Source organism: Trachypithecus francoisi, unplaced genomic scaffold (genome assembly GCF_009764315.1).
Source record: "Trachypithecus francoisi isolate TF-2019V2 unplaced genomic scaffold, Tfra_2.0 Lachesis_group0, whole genome shotgun sequence".
Taxonomy (NCBI): domain Eukaryota; kingdom Metazoa; phylum Chordata; class Mammalia; order Primates; family Cercopithecidae; genus Trachypithecus; species Trachypithecus francoisi.
In genome coordinates, this window is record NW_022681453.1 from 21,711,268 (window position 1) to 21,731,976 (window position 20,709).

At 42.0% G+C, this 20,709-nt stretch overlaps 1 protein-coding gene across 3 annotated transcripts in view; it reads left to right on the forward strand.

Moving 5' to 3' along the window:
• Positions 1–20,709, forward strand: part of CACNA1D (calcium voltage-gated channel subunit alpha1 D) — a 331,280-nt gene that overhangs the window by 155,175 nt on the left and 155,396 nt on the right. For all 3 annotated transcript variants that reach the window (XM_033210135.1, XM_033210136.1, XM_033210137.1), the window contains exons 4-5: positions 7,361–7,500; positions 16,717–16,859. In XM_033210135.1, the coding sequence (XP_033066026.1) occupies positions 7,361–7,500; positions 16,717–16,859 (283 nt within the window). The remainder of the gene's footprint in view (positions 1–7,360; positions 7,501–16,716; positions 16,860–20,709) is intronic.

A 20,709-nucleotide genomic window follows, 5' to 3' on the forward strand; every position in this document is an offset into this window, starting at 1 on the left:
TTAGTGGGAAGGGACATTTAATAATAGTTGGTCCAAACCTCTCATTTTGCCCATTTATTTATTCATTTATAAGTGCTGAATATCTATTTTTGTGACAGGCCTTGGGAATGCAATGATGCACGAAATAGAAATGATCTCTGGCTTTAAAGGAATGATAATTTATTGGGGGAGACAAATATTAAAGAAGTAATTTTTAAAAATTGACAAATAGCTACATAATTAGGGTGTACAACATGATGTTTTGATATATGCATCCACCGTGGAATGGCTAAATTAAACTCATTAACATATCTGTTAACTCACATGCTTATTTTTTGTGGTGAGAAATATAGTCAGCAATTTTCAAGTATGCAATACATTGTTGTAACTATAGCCACTATGTTGTACAATAGATCTCCTGAACTTACTCTTTCTAACTTTTGTATACTTTGAAATTTTGTATATGTTGATCAGCATCTCCCCAATCTCCCTGACCCCCACCTCTGGAAATCATCGTTCTTCTCTCTGCTTCTGTGAGTTCAGTTTTTTAAGACTCTTCATATAAGTGAGATTATGCAGTATTTGCCTTTCCGTGCCTGGCTTATTTAGCTTAGTGTAGTGTCCTCTAGGTTCACCCAGGTTATTGCAAATGGCAAGATTTCCTTCTTTTTAAAGGCTGAATAGTATTTCATTGTGTATCTGTACCACATTTTCTTTACCCATTCATCCATTGATGAACATGGAGGTTAATTCCGTGTCTTAGCTATTGTGAATAATGTTATGAAGAACATGGGCGTGGCAGGCAGTTCTTTGACATACTGTTTTCATTTCCTTTGTATATACATTCCCAGAAGTGGAATCACTGCATTATATGGTAGTTCCACTCTTAATTTTTTGAGGACCTTCTGTAACTGTTTTCCATAGTGACAGTACTAATTTACACTCCTATCAAGAGTGTACAAAGCTTCCCTCTTCTCCATATCTTTGCCAACACTTATCACTTGTCTTTTTGACAATAGCCATTCTAATGGATATGAGGTGATGGATCATTGTGGTTTTAATTTATATTTCCTTGATGATTAGTGATGTTGAGCAGTTTTTCATGTATCTGTTGGCTATTCATGTGTCTTTTGAGAAATGTCCTTTCAGGTCCTTTGCCCATTTTAAAATCAGGTTGTTTTCTTTCTGTTGAGTTGTTTGAGTTCTGTATCTATTTTTGATATTAACCCTTTATCAGATGAATGTTTTAAAAATCTTTTCTCCCATTTCATAGGTTGTCTCTTTATTCTGATGGTTTTCCCTTTGTTGTGTGTAAGCGTTTTAGTTCGATGCAGTTCCATTTGTTTGTTGTTGCTTATGTTGCCTGTGCTTACAGACTCATATCTCAAAAATCTTTGCTCTAATGTCAAGAAGCTTTTACTCTGTGTTTTTCTGTAGTACTTTCACTGTTTTAGGTCTTAATGTTTAAGTCTTTGACCTATTTTGAGCTGATTTTTGTATATGGGGTGAGATAAGGGTCTGATTTCATTCCTCTGCATGTGGATGTCCAGTTTTACCATACTGGTTATTGAAGAGACTGTCCTTTCCCCACTCTGTGTTCTTGGCACCTCTGTCAAAGATCAGTTGACCATAAATGCCTGGATTTATTTCTTGGCTTTCTGTTAAAGAGGTAATTTTTAAAAATTTAAATTTCTATTGTGAATTAGGGCTGTGAAGTAGTATAATGGGCTTTGACAGCATGTAACAGCAGGCTCTAATTTTGTCTGGGAGGTCAGTAAAGGTTTTGCTGAGGAAATGTCATTTAAGCTGAGCCTTGAAGGGCAAGCAGAGCCTAGTCTGATGAGAAAGAGGGATGGGCAGACTGTTTCAGAAAGAAGGGAACAGGATGTGGAATGGTTCCACCGTGGCCCAGGGCCACGGCATGAATCAGTGGCTGACCTAGGACTAGCAGAAATCAGATATATGGCTCCAGGCCCTGTGTTCCTTGCATTCAACCCCACTGGGTGTGTTTTGGGCCCTGTATCACAGAGCTCTATGCTCATTGATCTGAAGAGGGAAGTTCATGTCCATGGGGCAGGCACTCTCGGTGGGTAAAGCAGGGAGGGCAAAGACGTGGAGGTGGGAAGGCGACTGGCATGTGTGGGAGGGAGCAGGCTGGCCCATGACTTGGAGTGAAGCACTCTGACAGAGGAGAGGTGGGAAAGTTGGAAGAGGAATGTAGGCAAGGATGAAAGGATGAGGTCCTTAACCAAGCTGCTGCAGGTTGGGATAGCAGAGGAGGCCAGGTGAGATGTTGAGATCAGCTGTTGTCTCAGCAGTTTGACTCTTTATTTCAGGCTTGTTCTAAAAACGGTTTATGGTAACTTACTATCATACGTATCCTGTGTGTGTGTGTGTGTGTGTGTGTGTTTTGAGATGGAGTTTCGCTCTGTCGCCCAGGCTGGAGTGCGGTGGCCGGATCTCAGCTCACTGCAAGCTCCGCCTCCCGGGTTCACGCCATTCTCCTGCCTCAGCCTCCCAAGTTGAGACTACAGGCGCCTGCCACCTCGCCGGCTAGTTTTTTTTTGTATTTTTTAGTAGAGACGGGGTTTCACTGGGTTAGCCAGGATGGTCTCGATCTCCTGACCTCGTGATCCGCCCATCTCAGCCTCCCAAAGTGCTGGGATTACAGGCTTGAGCCACCGCGCCTGGCCGTGTGTTTTTTTAATACATATGCTAGGATCATAAAACCTCATGCTGTAATAGCCCCTACATGTCTAGATCTATAGCTTTATTCCTTCCATTTTTTTTCTTGTCTGCTTTCTAGTAGCACTTACGAGTACCTTACATATGTCTGATGCTACAGTTAAAGACGGAGAGGGTCCCTTTCAATAAAGAATCCAGGACTACAGGGCACAGAAGGGATGGAAGGTGTCAGTGGGAGATGGGGACTTCTGGCAGAGTATAAGCCAGAAAGCCTTCCCAAAGCCTTGGGCCACGTGGGTGGAAGAGCAAAACCGAGAAGTGACTCTTACCTGGCTGCATCAAGCCTCCATTCACCTTTTGACAGCAGCTTGGGAGCTCTGTGAGGACAGGGTTCTGGCTTTGCTGAGGAGGATGCAGGTGCTCAGGGATGGACAGATAGACAGATAGACAAGCATTCATACCACAGCGCCAATAAGAGGATTCTTGAAACAGGAGAGTACCAAGTCTAATGAAGGATTCTGGCATCTCCCACCTCTTGCTAGTTGACAGTTTCTGTTTCTCAAGATTCTGTATAGCATTAACTGGTTTGGAGATTATTAACTAGTTTAGAGACTATTGGTTTAGAGCCTGTCCTGTTGGTGAAACTTCACTGTTTGAAGAAGATATATCAGGTTTTAGAATTAGAATTGAGCCTTTGTTTCTCTAGTGGCTTGAGTTTTGGCTGGGGGTGGGGGCGGAGGGAGGACTTCTGTCCATGTATAGGGTAGTTTCTGGACATTGTTTTCTAAAGGAAGGTTTGACTGGCCATGCCCACTGAGGATCTCCGCCAGGGAGAAGAAATCTCTGCTGGTGGGTGACTGAGTGCCACAGCGTGACTCTGCCTGGCACACAGAGGGGATGAGATGCAGGAATCATTTACTCTTTTCGTTTACCTGGGGAAGGGCTGTTAAGGTACAGCTCCTGCTCAGGCCTTTTATACCAGGGATGCCTCATTTCATGTCTGGTTCTAGAGGGTTCCTGCTGGCCCCTTCTTCTGCCATCCCAGTCTTTCTTCCTTTGTGCTTCCATCCATCGTGGCCACAGACCTCAGTGTCTTCTGTGTGTTACCTCTCACCGAGCTGCTTTGGCTGGGCCCACAGTCCCACCTTGCCTGGTTAGGAACCTGTCTTTCTTGTTGGCTTCCTTTTCAAATTGTTAATTCAACATTCTTTTCTCAAATGAACAATCCTTTTGTAAAGCAAGTAATTATCCCACTTCTCCTGAACGACGTTTTGCAAGATTTAAAAATAATACTTTGTTTGTTGAATGTGGAGGTACACCTGTTTCATAGGATTCCTTTTTAGTGGCAGGATTGAGGACCAGGATGACACTGGCTTCTAGATAAACTGGTCTGCCTGCTCTCCAGGCTGCGATTGTTCAGTTGGCATCATGGTAGAATCTCTGTAATAAAGAATGTATTAAAGGAAGTTTGTATTTCTTATAAAGAATCCCATCAAATAATTCACTAAGGATTTTGGAAAGAGAAACCAAATTATTTAAAAAGCAGGGAGAGGGCAAAGGAGAAGGAAAAAGAACGTTTAACGATTCATTTATACTAATGGTCCTTGTGTTATTGTGGCAAAATTACTTCTAAATAAAAGTCTAAGAGGTAAAACAAGCTGTGTTTGGGAGGTGTACTGTCTGTTCTCTGCTTTGTTTTTCTGCTCTGAAGTATAGTGTGCTGTCTTGACGTAGGGATGTAACTGCTATGAATATTGATGGCAGCAAAAGCTTTTTTTTTTTTCTGTCTGGCCTAGTAAATAAAGCAGCAAGGATAAAAAGGGATGAATTGTAAAATCAGTGTGCTGTTTTTAGCTTCTCTGGTTCCCTTAGAACTCTTAAGTCTCAAACATATTGACAATCTGCATTTGGTGGTCAGGGTCTGATGTGAGCACAGTGGGTTGGTATTTTCAGGGATTTTTGCCTCTGGTTAAAGTAACAGAGTTCCTTTTTCTTTGAGTTTTCAGAGTTAATGTTATGGCTTCATTGAGGCCTTCCTGTATCTTTCGCTCTATCCAGTGGCAACGCTGGTCCCTGCTCCTCAGAATACCAGTGGCATGAGTGTGCGATCATTCCTCCAACAGCCACGCCTCGCATGCCTCCCGACCGAGCACTCCCCTGGGGGATATGGCAGGGAACAGGGCAATGGGGAATCTGGACAGTAAGCAAGGAAGGGCATCCTTGTAGCTCTGAGCCTAGCATCTCATGTAGCTGTATGAAGGGCATGGGGAAGAAGGCGTGGGGGCATGGGGTGAGCCTGACTGAGAACAGGACTGGTCTGAAAGTCTAGAGGGGTCATGAGTATAGAGGTTGGAGATGAGCTAGGCTTTCTAAATTAAATTATAAACACACTGATGCTGGCTCAAAAAAAAAAAAACAAAAACAAAAAAAACCACACACACAACTCGTTCACTAGACTGTTGTAATGGTGTTCTGAGGAGCACAGGGAGCTCTGGAGGCAAGTGTTTAGAAATGACAGGAATCGGGCCGGGCGCGGTGGCTCAAGCCTGTAATCCCAGCACTTTGGGAGGCCGAGACGGGCAGATCACGAGGTCAGGAGATCAAGACCATCCTGGCTAACACAGTGAAACCCCGTCTCTACTAAAAAACACAAAAAACTAGCCGGGCGAGGTGGTGGGCGCCTGCGGTCCCAGCTACTCGGGAGGCTGAGGCAAGAGAATGGCGTGAACCCGGGAGGCGGAGCTTGCAGTGAGCTGAGATCCGGCCACTGCACTCCAGCCTGGGCAACAGAGCAAGACTCCGTCTCAAAAAAAAAAAAAAAAGAAATGACAGGAATCACAACAGCCCTGTCCTTGAGAGGAAGCCCTGTTATGTGACCAGTGAAGAGTGGAGAATGGGGGCAAAGGCTGGGATGCATGACCATGGCTGCATGGTCCCCTTGGTGGTCAAGAGGGAGGATACCTGTGGCACGACAAAGGGAAGTTCCGCCTGGCACGGTCGGTGACAGAGGGGCAGCCATTCTGGCAGCAGACAGCCAGAGCCCAGGGGCGGCACAGGCGAGCTCCCATGTAAATGCACAAGGGTGCTGGGGATACTGCAAGCAAACATTTAACAGGTGACAGTTCCTCAAAGGGTCAGGCTTATTGGAATCATCCTAAAATTCGTGTTTTTAAAAATGTTTCTGAATAAAAAGTGTTCTCTTCAGAAATGTAAAATTTCTTTAAAAATACACATTTGCCCATTGCATAAAAATAAGTCTGTAATAGTATAACATATAACACAGGAAAGCGCTTTTCCCCCCCCTGGAATCAGTTGTGAAAAGGAGGGGGTGGCCTGATCGGAGGGCTGAAGATCTAGAATCGCCCTCGTCAGTTACTACTTTTGTGACTCTTGAGAAATTCTCTGTGTCTACATTCAAAACTTCCCTCTCCTCACACCTCCCCCCACACCAACAGAATAAATGACAGGTACCATGGTGGGGACATTTTTCTGGCTCCTGGTATGGTGCCTGTCATTTAGAAGTGGTGTTCATGTCAGTGTTTCCTGAGCCTCATTTATTTTGACCTCTTGCACTAGGCATTTTAATGAGTGAATTTCATGACCTCCATTTCTCTAAGGTGTTGGTAACTTTTCAGGTCCCACTCATAGTAGTGTAGGACTCTATAGTTCATATTGAAAAGTTACAGTTGCTGATGATACTTTGTTACTTAAATAGCTTCATATGGGGGAATGCCTCTTGCAAAGTTAATTACCCACATCTCTGTCGGTCCATGTTTCTGTTGAAACTGAAGCTGCATAAAGAAAACATTTATAAAAGAGGGGAAAGAGTCATAAAGTTTTTAGACTTGCTGATTGATATATTTTCCACAGCTCATGGAGTTGCATGGGTTGGACCTGGAAAGGTTCCAGGAGTCATTTAGCCCATGAGAAGCACCTGTGAGGTCTGTGGCAGTCAGATGGGCATGGCCGCTGGGGCGGATACAAGAGAAAAGGTCAGACGCTCTGCCTAGGTTTCCTGGGAAGGGGCATGGTGACCTGTCACAAGTTCAGCCAGGAGAGGCAGTATGCCAATAAGCAGGCAGGGTGTTTGCCATCGTGAATTCACTTCCCTTATTGTGCCGATGCAGAAACTTATGCCCAGAGGAGGAGAAGGACTTGCTCAGGGTCACCTTGCCACTCCGTGACAAAACTGACTCTGACTTCGAACTCAGACATAAACCCAAGAAGAAGAGAGGGTCAAAACAGATGCATCTTCATTTCTTCTGGAGGATGAATTTCTTCTATTCAAAGCCACCATTGGAATCTTTGTTGTGCCCTTGTGCTTTTCTGGGCCTGATTTGGCAACCTCAGGAGGAGAGCATGCTGCGTTTTGCAAATGTGTGCAAATAACAAACATGCCCGTTATGTCCTAAGCAGACTCATCACACACGCACTGGGGCAGGTGGCAAAATGCAGTCATGCAGCCTGGAACGAAAAGTGTTGCACACGTAGTTGCTTATGAGAAATTCAGTGTTAGAATGTAAATGCCTTCCTGGCCCAGGGGCAGTATAATTGTTCCATTTCTCATAATAAAACTTTGCTTGGAGGAAAATGCTTATATGTCTAAGATGTTGATTCTAATCTCTCTTCCTTTTTCTGTCTCCTCTTCCTCCCCTGCCCCTACTTTTTTGGTATGTTTCTTTGTTTTTCTTCACAGGAAAAAGTAGAATATGCCTTCCTGATTATTTTTACAGTCGAGACATTTTTGAAGATTATAGCGTATGGATTATTGCTACATCCTAATGCTTATGTTAGGAATGGATGGAATTTACTGGATTTTGTTATAGTAATAGTAGGGTAAGTCCCTTTTACTTTGGGGAAATGTTGATTTGGAAAACAGAAAATGGGAGGTGGAGGTTGGGGGGACGGTAACAAAACAGTCTTTTTAGGGAATGTTGTTGGTCTTTTATGCCAGCTGTTGCTCCAGAACCTCTCAGGAGTTCTTTTAAGGCTGATGATGCTGCTGTCAATCTCTGGGCAGAGACTAGTTTGAAATTCTCTCGTTGTTACTCCCCTTTTTAGTAACATGTTATAGATGGGAGTGTAAGCTCCTAATGTGAGAGGCTTTACCTAACAGGGTCTTGGATCTCCAGAAATAGACCAATCCTGTTGGTGATTAGAGTCAAGTGAGTAGAGCTTTTAATACTTAGTGCCAATGTTAAGTTTAAAAAAAGTAAAAAGTAATAAAACCTTCATAGCAGTGAGGTACTCTGCTATTTAACATCCCTTGAGCAAAGCTATTAATTTTCTTCCTTCTTTTTTTTTTTTTTTTGCTGACTTGTGGGAGAAACTCTGGCATACTACAATTCCATTTTAAATAACGAAACAAGTGTCTGGATAATGTCATGTATCTGGCATAAAATGAAATGAGCTAGAAAATGCAGAGAAGCAGGTGTTCCACCAAAATCCTGTTGCAGGAAGAAGACATCAGTAGTTTTAGTTAAAGGAGAATGTTAAAATAAAAAATAGTGGCCTGGGTTATTTTAGTCCTTCCACACCTGGAAATGCTGCCAGGAAGAGAAAAATTAATCCACATTACAGGAATGCTGGGTCTTTGGACCAAAATACCCATGTAGGAAGATAAGATATATCCTTTTTCCCAGTCTTAGTTATGCTAGCTGTAAAGTGAGTTGCTCCTAAAATTATGTTTCTGTAAAGAGAAGTTTTTAAATAGCCTCTCTGTTTTCATCTTCATGACTTCAGTGAACTGCCTTTTGCAGTTGAGCAAGGTGATTTTTCTTGTGGATATCCTTTTATTATGAATCTTCTGCCTTTTCATTGGAGACGAATTCTGCTGGGTATTGGGAGAGTGGAATTGATTGTGGGCCTTCCTAGGTCCTTTCAACCTAGGAAGTTAATATGAGATCCTGATTGCCCGGTGGGACAGTTAGACTTGTGGGAAACAAGTTAGCTTTTGCAAAACCCCCCCACAGCACATTGGCATTTAAGGCATCATTGCAAAAGAAGTGCACCAAAATGAACAGGTGGCAGATATGTGCCATACTTTCCTGTATTTGGTGGACTCTGTCAAGGAATGGCAGGCAGGAGCCTTGCAGGTATGTTGGTTCTGGGATAATCTGGCTGTGCCTCTTCTGCCACTGGACTTTTTGTTCAGCTGGGAATGGAGATGCTTAGCCCCATTTCTTTCATCACCATGCTATAATCACCTCAGATTTCTGCCTGGAGACATTTTTCACACTACAGCACAGCACCAGGACCGGGAACCAAGTGGAGCATGGTGGTCTTATTGAGTTAAGGAGACAGAGAGGAGGGTTTGGGGAGGCAGAATATGGGAAGGGAGGGAGCTATTTAGAGAAAGAGCTTCATAAATATGCCTTAGAGTCCTCTTTAGTTTTGGCTGAGGGCTAAGCTACACCTACACGGAGTTGTGAGTCCATGAGGCCAGGAAAGACCACTACTAGGGAAAAGAGAAAGATCAGGGAGCTGTAAAATGAATAATAACCAGGGCTCACAAAGGACTGGAAGGCGTTCAAATTCTGAATAATTAGGGTGGAAAGACCTCATTGAACACCCTGGACTGTCGGTAGAGACCCCACAGGGCCATTAGTAGTAGTGCTAAACTGGTTCTAGAGCAGGGGCTGGCAAACTGTGGCCAATGGGCCAACTCCTAGCCCATCTAGCCTGCCACCTATTTTTATAAATAAAGTTTTATTGTAACGTGGCCACGCTCATTTGTTTACATAGTTCAGTTTGAGTAGTTTAGGTCCACAAAACCTAAGATATTTAAATATTTACTATCTGGCCCTTTACAGAAAAAGTTTGCCAATTGCTGCTCTAGAGTACAGAGACTACCTGAAACCCTTGCTTACAATGTTTGAAAAGAAGTCTAAAAAGAAGCAAACTAGGTTGGGCATGGTGGCTCATGCCTGTAATCCCAGCACCTTGGGAGGCCGAGGTGGGTGGATCATCTGAGGTCGAGAGTTCAAGACCAGCCGTGACCAGCATGGTGAAACCCCATCTCTACTAAAAATACAAAAATTATCTGGGTGTGGTGGTGTGTGCCTGTAATCCCAGCTACATGGGAGGCTGAGGAAGGAGAATTGCTTAAACCTGGGAGGCAGAGGTTGCAGTGAGCCAAAATTGTGCCACTGCACTCCAACCTGGGTGACAGGGTGAGACTCTGTTTCAGAAAAAAAGAAAAGCAAACTGATATGCTAACTGAACTGCCTGCCAGAAGACAACTCAACATTGTTTAAAGGAAGACAACAAAATCCAGACACGGAACATATGAAGGAATGTAACCCATAACCAGGAGGAAACTCCATCAGTAGAAACAGATCCTGAAGTAACAGAGGTGATGGAATGAGAGAAGGACTTCACAAAACTGTAAAAACTACTATTATACATGTATTTATGGACTTAAAGGGATACATGATTATAGTAAGGAAAGATGGGACAATATTTAAAAAATGGAACTTTAAGAGATGAAAAATATATCCAAAACGAAAAATTCTCTGGATTAGCTTAACCTCAGCTTAGACACTGCAAAAGGAAAAAATTTCAGGGAATTTGAACATATAGCAATAACATGAAGAATAATGATTGAGAAGAAAATGAATACCACCTCTGTGACCTGTGGGGGAATATCAAGTGGTCTAACGTGTATATTTCGGGTCTCAGAAGGAGAGGAGAGAAAGAAGAGACAGAAAAAAATATTTGAAGAAATGGCTCCAGATTTTCCAAATGTGATGAAAAACGAAACTCACAAGAAGCTCAGCAAACCCTGAGCAAAATAAACATGAAGAAAGCCACATCAAGGCACATCATAATTGTAATCAAATTGTTAAAAACCAAAGATAAGGAGAAAACCTTAAAACAGAGAAAAAAATCTCAGACTGTTTGTCAACAGCTATGCAAGCCAAGACAATAGAGAGACATCTTTAAAGTACTGGGGGAAAATGTCAACCTAGGATTCTCACTCAGTAAAATGTCTTTCAGAGTTGAAGTCAAAATAAAAACTTCTTCAGACATTCCAGAGTTTCAGAATTAATGACTAATAGACCTGCACCTCAGTCAATGTTAAAGACAGTTCCTCAGGGCTGAAGGAAAATGACACGAGGTAGAAAAGTGGATCTATACAGAAAGAATGAAGAGTGCCAGAAAGGGTAAATATGTGGGTACATATACAGACATTTTCCCCCTCATTTAAAAATTTCTTTAAAGGTGATTATTTAAAGCAAATATAATAACAATGTATTGTTGTGCCTATATCTTCTATAGAAATAAAGTACATGACAATGGTAGCATGAAGGACAGGAACAGGGAAATAGCCATATGGTCTTGTCATATACTTATACAGTAGTTGGAATGATTAAATGTTATCTGAAGATAGACTGTAATACCTTCAAGATGTATATTGTAAACCCTAGAATATGGATTGGCGAACTACAACCTGTAGACCAAATCTAGTTTGAGCCTTTTTTCCCCCCACCATTGACAAAGTATTTTATTGACTGCCTGCTCTGGCAAAAAAGTTCCATTGTAATTCAGCCACATTCAGTCATGTCTATGGCTGTTTGGTGTTATAATGGCAAAGTTGGGTAGTTGTGACAAACCCTATGGCCTGCAGATTCTAAAATATTTACTATTTGGCACTTTATAGAAAATATTTATTGACACTTGCCTTAGAGAAGCCACTTAAAAAAAAAAAATCCCAGGTATATCTAATAAGCCTATAGTAGAGATTAAATGGAATTTTTAAAAACCCTCAATCCAAAACAGGCAGGGAAGAAGAAAAAAGGAACAAAGGACAGGACAAATAGAAAACAAATGGCAAGTTGCTAGATTTAAACCTAGGCAAATCCTTATTAAAATCATTATCACAAAGAAAGGGTAACGGCCTTTGTGTCCATGTGCTCTCATCATTTAGCTCCCACTTGTAAGTGAGAACATGTGGTATTTGTTTTTTTGTTCCAGCATTAGTTTGCTAAGGATAATGGCTTCCAGCTCCATCCATGTGCCCACAAAAGAAATGATCTTGTTCTTTTCTGTGACTGCATAGTGTTCCTTGGTGTAGTTGTTCACATTTTCCTTATCCGGTCTGTATTGATGGGCATGTAGGTTGATTCCACGTCCTTGCTATTATGAATAGTGCCACAATGAACATTCACATGCATGTATCTTTATGGTAGAATGGTTTATTTTTCTCTGGGTGTATACCAAGTAATGGGATTTCTGGGTCAAATGGTAGTTCTGTTGTTAGCTCTTTGAGGAATTGCCACACTGCTTTCCACAATGGTTGAACTAATTTACACTCCCACCAACAGTGTATAAGCATTCCTTTTCCTCTGTAACCTCGCCAGCATCTGTTATTTTCTGACTTTTTAAGAGTAGCCATTTTAACTGGTATGAAATGGTATCTCATTGTGGTTTTGATTTGCACTTATCTGACGATCAGTAATACGGAACTTTTTTTCATATGCTTCTTGACCACATGTATGTCTTTTGAATAGTATCTCTTTGTGTCCTTTGCTTTTTAATGGGAGTTTTCTTTTTTCTTGTGAAGTTGTTTGAGTTCCTTATAGATGTTGGGATATTAGACCTTTGTCAGATGCATAATTTGCCAATTTTTTTTCTCATTCTGTAGGTTGTCTCTTTACCCTGTTTCTTTTGTTGTGCAGAAGCTCTTAAGTTTAATTAGGCCCCATATGTCAGGTTTTGCTTTTGTTGTGATTGCTTTTGGCGTCTTCATCATGAAATCCTTGCCCATTCCTATGTCCTGAATGGTATTGCCTAGGTTGTCTTCCAGGGTTTTTTATAGTTTTGGGTTTTACATTTAAGTCTTTAATCCATCTGAGCTGATTTTTGTATATATAAGAAAGAGGTCCAGTTTCAACCTTGTGCATATGGCTTGGCAGTTATCCCAGCATGGTTTATTGAATGGGGAGTCCTTTCCCCATTGCTTTTTTTTTTGTCACCTTTGTCGAAGATCAGATGGTTGTAGGTGTGTGACCTTATTTCTGGGCTCTCTACTATGTTCTGTTGGGCTATGTGTCTGTTTTCGTATGAGCACTATGTTGTTCTGGTTACTGTAGCCCTGTAGTATAATTTGAAGTTGGGTAATGTGACCCTTCTAACTTTGTTGTTTTGTTTAGCATTGCCTTGGCCAACCAGGCTCCTTTTTTGTTCCATATGAATTTTAAAATTGTTTTTTTCTAGTTATGTGAATAATGTCAATTGGTAGTTTGATAGGAGTAGCATTGAATCTGTAAGTTGTTTTGGGCAGTATGACTAACTGATACTGAGTCTTCCTATTTGTGAACATGGTATGTTTTTCCATTTGTGTGTGTCATCTCTGATTTCTTTGAGCAGTGTAAAACCATGAAATTTCTAGTAGAAAATATTGGATAAAATCTTTATGACCTCAGTGTAGGCAGAGATTTCTCAGGATACAAAAAGCTCCAGTCATGAAAGAGTAATTGAAAATGTTGACTTTATCAAAATTTAAAACTTTTCTTCAAAACACAGTGTGAAGACAATGAAAAAGCAAGGCACAGATTGGGAAAATATTCACAATACATACATCTGACAAAACACTTGTATTCAGGATATATAAAGAACTCTTACAACCCAATAGTAAGAAGACAACCCAATAAGCAAGTAGGTAAAAGATCTGAACAGATCTTCACAAAAGAAGGTACATGGATCGTCAACAAACATCTGAAAAGATGCTCAACATTGTTAGTAATTAGAGAAATGCAAATTAAAACTACAGTGACAGTACTGCATACCCACTAGTATTACTAAATGTAAAAAGACTGAAAATACCGAGTCTTAACCAAAATATGGAACAACTGGAACTCTCATACACCACTTGTAGAAATGGAAAATGGTATAATTACTTTGGAAAAAATGTGCCCATTTCTTAACAGTGTTAAACATAGACTTACCATATGACCATATTACCAGTTCTACTCTTAGGTATTTATCCAAGAAAAATGAAAACACATGTCCACAAAAAAACTTTATTCATAATAGAGAAAAACTGGAAATAACCCATATATCCCTCAGCGGGTGAATGGATAAACTCACTGTGGTGTATTTATATAATGGGATATTACAGAACAACGAAAAGAAATGACCTGCTGATAAAACAATGCAGATGAATGTCAAAAACATTATGCTGAGCTAAAGAAGATGAGCCAGGAGAACATACTATGTGATTCCACTTATATGGGTTCTAGAAAAAACAAAACAAAACAAAACAAAACTCTAGCAATAAACAGCCAATCACTGGATACTCAAGGCTGAGCTTCGAGGGAAGCTCTGCATGAGGCTGTGCAGGGGGCACAAGTGAATCATTTGAAATGTTGAAATCTTCTCTATCTTGATCATGGTGTTTGTTACTTAGGCTTATGCATTTTTCAAAACTCATCATATACTTTAAATGAGTGTGTTTTATTATAGATAAATTAAACTGCAATATAAAGTGATTTAAAAAGCAAAAAAAAAAAAAATCTAGGAAACTGAAGCAGAACTGGACTCTTAGAAAAACTTCAGAACATCAGATTATTTTTTATCTAAAATATGCACGAAATTGGAGTCAAAGAGCGGAAGAAAAGTTTTAAAAAAGAAAAAGAAGAATTATGATGTCTTCATTTGAATCAAATTCCTACTCACTAAAGTTTCCAACTGCAGTCTGTATCTCAATCCAATGGATTTTCCATTCCAAGTCAGCAGTGACCTATTGCTTTTGTCAAGATTCCCAATAACCAAGACGTTAAGAAAGTAATTGATATTTCTAAAATGTTAACTGTTAATGTGACCACAGGAGGACTCAGTGTGTCTGCCAGAGCTGAAGTTATTCCTTTAGAGAAAAGTTTGATCTAAGCCAGCTTTTGTCCCATGCCTCTAAATTTTCAATAAAGACATATTTCAAGCATTCGGGCTCTGTCGCTGAAGCTTTTTTAAGAACATGACTCCTCATTCTGGTGCTTCTGACTTTAGTCAGTTCAGACAGCTTCTTGTCTTTTTTCTCCCACCCTGGGGTAAACTTTTAGTAACAATCTAGAGTCAGTTACTCCTTTCTCATCCTGTCCTTATCTCTTCAGGCCCATGGTACTTTTTTTTGAGAGGCGTGGTAGTGAGGAACAGAATCACGGAATAGTAGAGTGGAAACGTCATTCTCTGAGTCGTTAAATCCAGTTTTGTCATTTTACAGAGAGGAGAACTGAGGCCCAGAGAAGGAGAGGGACTTCCCTAATATCTCATAACTCTTAGGAATGGAAACCAGCCCCGGCCCCTTGCAGCCCTGCACTGCCTGGGAACACAGCCTGCTTCTCTCTCTGACTTGGGCTCTTTGGTAATAAGAGAGAGACATTTTTCATGTGTTTTCAAGGACATTGCTGAAGAACAAGGAATAAAGGGACCATGAAGTATATGTTGCAAAACACGGATACTTGAAAGCAGTCTTCAGTCACTACCTGCATAAATTACTTTGCTAACCCTTTGGGATGAAAATTCCTGTGGCTTGCACTTTTCAGAAGAGTTTGAGGTTTTCTTTCTTTCTTTTTCTTTGTTTTTCTGAAGCTATGAATTTGTTTTGGAGGAGAGACTTTTCACTTTAGCCTTGCTGCAGGGATTTACAGTAATTTTTTAAAAACTATGCTGAAGAGAGAGAAGCCTGTCATAAATCTGATCTGTTTCCTCAGTCATAACTAGGGAGAGCTCACTATCTGAAGCTTTGTAGAGGTGGAGACCGGGCTTGTTTTCCCTCCTGGCTGGGTCTGTTGCTAATTGCTATACTGTTACTAAAACAAAGGATTGATCTATAAATGCCTCAGAACTACACAACTATACCCAGTCAGGGCTGCAATCAGACCACCCTATGTTTTATGGACTTAGTGTCTTGGCAGTCCAGAGGCATGCCAGTGGGGGCAGTTTCTGCTTTGTCTGCTCATTAAACTCTGGAGACCTTTTCTTTGTTGCTGGGCCAGTCATTCCCACAATCTGATTGGCCAGAGTTGATGCTGTTTGAAATGGGCAAATTTTATACTTACTCTGAAAAACGAGCAATAATTCCAAAGAATATTTATTTAAAAGAGGAAAAGTAACTGTTAAATGAGCAGATTGCCTGAAAATAGCTTTATCCGAACCTTTTAAGACTAGGACAAAATTTATTGTGGCTGCCAGGTACAATATTATTCACATTTCAAAAGAGAGAATGATGATATTAATACCTTACCTTAGATAACTGCCTTTAGCCTTTGCACAGCTCCTTAGTATCTGTGATTTACATCCTCCAAATATCCCTATGAAGGTGAAGGTTGGGGTGTGAGTGTTAGTGACTACATTGACTACGTATGATGTATTAAGATGTGAGACTTTGAAGTCATGCATTGATTGATTCATCAGATATTTTTGGAGTACTTCCTATGTGTCAGATACTGTAATAGGCACTAGACTAGAATAGACCACATGCACAAATGAGCAGAGCAGACTAAAACTCCTTGCTGTCACAGAACCTACGTTCTAGTGGGGTCCACAGGCCTACCTTTACATGTGTTGCTGCTGGTTGTGTGACCTTGGACAAGCTACTTATTCCTATCGAGTTTTTCTCATGTGTAACATGGTGTTCGTAATTCCTACTGCGTAACATTTTGTGAGAATTAATGCGACAATGTATGTGCAGTGCTCAGCACAGCGTGTGCTCATGAATGGTAGCCACCAACATGACTGTGGTCATTTCAGTTTGCAGCAGTTCCACTTGTCATCATTGTGTTCCCAGGGAGTCCCCTCTTCTTTGGGAACAGACTTGCTCTCTGCTGCTCCATTGCGATAAAAACAGATGAGGTTAATCCCTGTCCCAGTCATTCTGGAGTTGGAGTCATCTGTATTCCAATTCCACAGCCCAGTTCTCGTCTTTGTCTTCCTTTGATTTAAGTGGCAGCCGTACAGAATTAGCCCTTGTTCAGAAATAACTACGATTATCATCCTGTTTCGCTTCCCTGGGGTGACAGACTCTAACATTTCTTTCTCTTTCTCTTCTTTCAGATTGTTTAGTGTAATTTTGGAACAATTAACCAAAGAAACAGAAGGCGGGAACCACTCTAGCGGCAAATCTGGAGGCTTTGATGTCAAAGCCCTCCGTGCCTTTCGAGTGTTGCGACCACTTCGACTAGTGTCAGGAGTGCCCAGTAAGCACTTATTGTTTCCTAGAGTCAGGAGTGTGCTGGTTTTTCCTTCCAGGTGGGTCTCAGAATCATTGACTGGTGCTTCGAGGTGAGTTGCTCTGTGCCAGCCAGGGGTCAGCGGACGACTGTGGCCTCCTTCACAGTTGACAGGACACTCTGGCTTGCACTGTCACGTTGGATCCCTCTGACAGCCCCGAGAGGGGGACAGGTGGCAGTTATTGTCGTTCTGATTTTGTGGACGAGAGAATCTTCTCTTGCAGAAAGACAAGGCATTGGGGTGAGACCTTGGGTTCAGGCCTTTAATTCTGGTCTGTTTTTCCTCTCTGGCAACATGCTGCTATCCACTCCTCCACTCCCGGGCTTGCCCCTCTGAAAGTAGTGTGTTTGTGGATGAGGGTGTTGGAGGACTCGGCTGCCTGCCTTTTTTTTTTTTTCCCCAAGTGGGGAGCACCAGAGGGATGGACTCCTGGAAACTCTGATTAGCTCCTCTACTATCAGGAACTGTGCTACCCAGCTCTGGGGGAAGGGATGAACGCTTCAGCTGTCTCACCTGGATACAGGGCACAGGAGCACGTGCCTTGAAGGCTGTTGTGAGAACAGAATGAGATAATGGAGGGAGAGCCCAGAGTCTGGAGCACAGAGGCTCTCAGTGAGTGAGAGAGAGAGTTTTAGCCACTAGGCCCTACCATACCACTCGGTGCCAGGCCCCAGTGTGCTTCTGGCTCCAGGCCTCCAAGCCAGGTTAAATCATACCTGAGTTGGAACAGATGCCCTGTCTGTGCCCTGGCCAACAGCTGCAGCCTCTTATCCTTCCATACGGCATTTGGGATTGCCTCACTGGGCTCTGCCCCGACAGGACTCCTGTGTGGGGCACTTCCATGGGTAGAAGTCCTAACACCTTTCTGAGGGCTGGTGCCTCTGAGCAGGAATACGGGATTGCAGGGTGCGCCTGTTTTTCACAACTCATAAAGCCATCAGAAGAACACAGATCACATTTTTTGCCTCTCCAGAAGTTCTTCGTGAAATTTGTATTAAATTTGTTGGCACTTAGAATGCACCAAAAATCCTCTGGAAAAAAAAATTTCCAAATTTAACATTTTAAAATGTAGGAAGTAGTGTTTTATGTGTACTTGTTTTTCCAGATGGTTCATTTATTTTCATTGAAAAAGATCAGCACAAGTCAAAACCACAGAACTGTGTGGAATCAATTGAGAAAAACAGAAATACCTTGGAAATGACTGGCTCTGTTAAGTGTAACACGATTAAATGAGAAGTTCAGTGAGCAAACATGTTCTTCCAGATTTAGTTGTTATAGCTTAATCTAATTTCAAAGTAACCACCACAGCTTTTTCCCCCAAAGAGCAAATAACAGGACAGCCTGTCTATGGTATGTGTTGCATGCAGACTTTGCGGGTGGCGGCTGTGCGCGTGTGTGCGTGCGAGCCTCTAGCCAGTGAAAAATCCAAGAACTCACATAGCGTTGTGTTTGCTTCCTTGGCTAATGAGATTTTTACTAATCAACTAGTGCAGTGCTCCTAGATATTCTTGAGAATTTGTTTTAAACTGTATTTCTTCCTTTCCCCAACAGACATCACTGTTTGAAATTTGATAGGGAGATTTGCATTTAACTCTCCCACAGGTCAGCGGGGAAAAATGTGAGTCTGAGTCTTGTATGAGGACTTTTGAGCTTATATTTTTAACCATCTGGGTAGGGAACATCCCAGTCTCTCATCAAACTTAAACAGGCTTTTGAAAGAAGGGATCAGAGGTTGTTGGATGTGCTGTTTCTAATGCTGGTTGGCAGCCGTGGCCTGCTGATTACTTCTCTAGTACCCGAAGTTGTTAAAAATGTCCAGGAATGTTTGACTGTTTACACTTATCTTGGAATTGTTTAGTCCCTGCTAAAGAGAATCCAGACTGTTCTGTAAGACATAATTTTGTGTGCATGTGTGTATGGAAATATGTATTCATTCAGTGAAACATAAATTTATTTCACAAGGTGGTGAATCAGGCATTTGTAGAGTTCTTAACCACCCACATTAAGAGACTGAGGGAGAATGGGCGGGAACCCAGAACCTGCCCTGGAGACCAGGCCTCCTGACCTCTGTGTTGACGTCCCCCATTCTCTCCACGGCCCAGCAACCTCAGCACTACTGTGGTGCTCACTGTTTAACTTCTTCCCTTCTCTTTCTCTGTCCTTCTGTGTTGGACAGGGAAACATTTATCAAAGTTCAAGACTATCAAAGTGGAAAAGAATCCTAAAGATCATCTGGTCTACCTGCATCTTTTAGACAAGGAAGCTGAGGTCTGTTGGAGGTAGTGACTTGTGTAAGTTCTCACAGCTAGTGAGTAGCCAGACAGAACCAGACTCACGATCTCCACATTCCTGACCCGGTGTTCTTCCCACTTCTGCCTCCTTGACTAGAGTCCCTTGAGATCCACTGAGATCTGCCATACATGTTGAGTATGTACAAAGGAGCTGAATGCAATAAAGTAGACATGTTCACAGTCGGATACAACTTTATCATCTCCTAAAATGTGACCAATCTGAAATACAGTAATTACTCTAAATGTAAAAAATGTTCACAAAGCTTACTGCCATGGAATTTAGAAGAGCTAACGGCTGGGGGTTGATTTTGCATGGCCCACTGGTATCTCAAGAAAACCAAAACAACAATAGAAACCTGGCCATGGGGATTGGAATGGGTGTTGTCTTTTCCCTTCCATGTGTTCCTTGTAGGAGGAAAAAAATATTGAAAATCATCCTAATTGATCATTTTTGAAAAAACCATGTGGACATTTACATATCCAAAGGTGTAGCACCCACGGTTTTAGTTGTAATAGAGGTCATAGCAAGTCAGGGTCGTGCTGAGTCTGAAATCCTCTTACTGCTTTTCCCTCACCATCCTCTCCTCTGCCTCCTCCTGTGCTGCTTATTACGGTAAAGGTTTGTCATTATTGCTAAGTCTTCTCTTTGCTTGCTGTATTCTGGTTTCTGATGTAAGCATCTCAGCTTCTTGCATTCTTTCTTTCCTGAATATGTATTGGGAAAGTGAGGTGATAGCAGAAGAGGGAAAGTTTGAAGGTAGAGAGACAACAGGGAAGGACAGGGAAGGAGAAGGTAAGAAGGAAAAGAGTGAGCAGCACAGTCGTGCTGAGGTCATGGGGCCATGGAGAAGATGGGGGACACCAGGGCAGGGTCAGGAGGCCTGGTCTCCAGGGCAGGTTCTGGGTTCCTGCCCATTCTCCCTCATTCTCTTGGTCCCGCAGACCCAATCCTAATCCTGAGTGCTGCCCCCATCCTTCTTTTCATGACCTCTTTTTCTCTCGCTTGGTGGGTAGCCTTACCCACACTGTGGCACTGAGTGTAACTCCATGGGTAGCTTGTATTAGGTTGGTGTGAAAGTAATTGTGGTTTTTGCCATTGAAAGTAATGTCTCTGAGTCTGAGGATTTCAGACTCAGCAAGACCCTGCCTTGCTAAGACCTCCATGGCAGCAAAAGTTTTAAATGTAGGAAATAATCATTTTTTTCTCTCTCTCTCTCCCCCCTTTTTTTTTCTTTTTTTTTTCTCTTTTTGGAGACGAAGTCTTGCTCTGTCCCCTAGACTGGAGTTGCAACCTCCGCCTCCCAGGTTCAAGCGATTCTCTGACCTCAACCTCCCGAGTAGCTGGGATTACAGGCGCACACCACCACACCCAACTAATTTTTGTATTTTTGGTAGAGATGGGGTTTCATCATGTTGGCCAGGCTTGTCTCGAACTCCTGACCTCAAGTGATCCACCCACCTCGGCCTCCCAAATTGCTGGGATTACAGGCGTGAGCCACCTCACAAGGCCAGAAATTATTTCTCA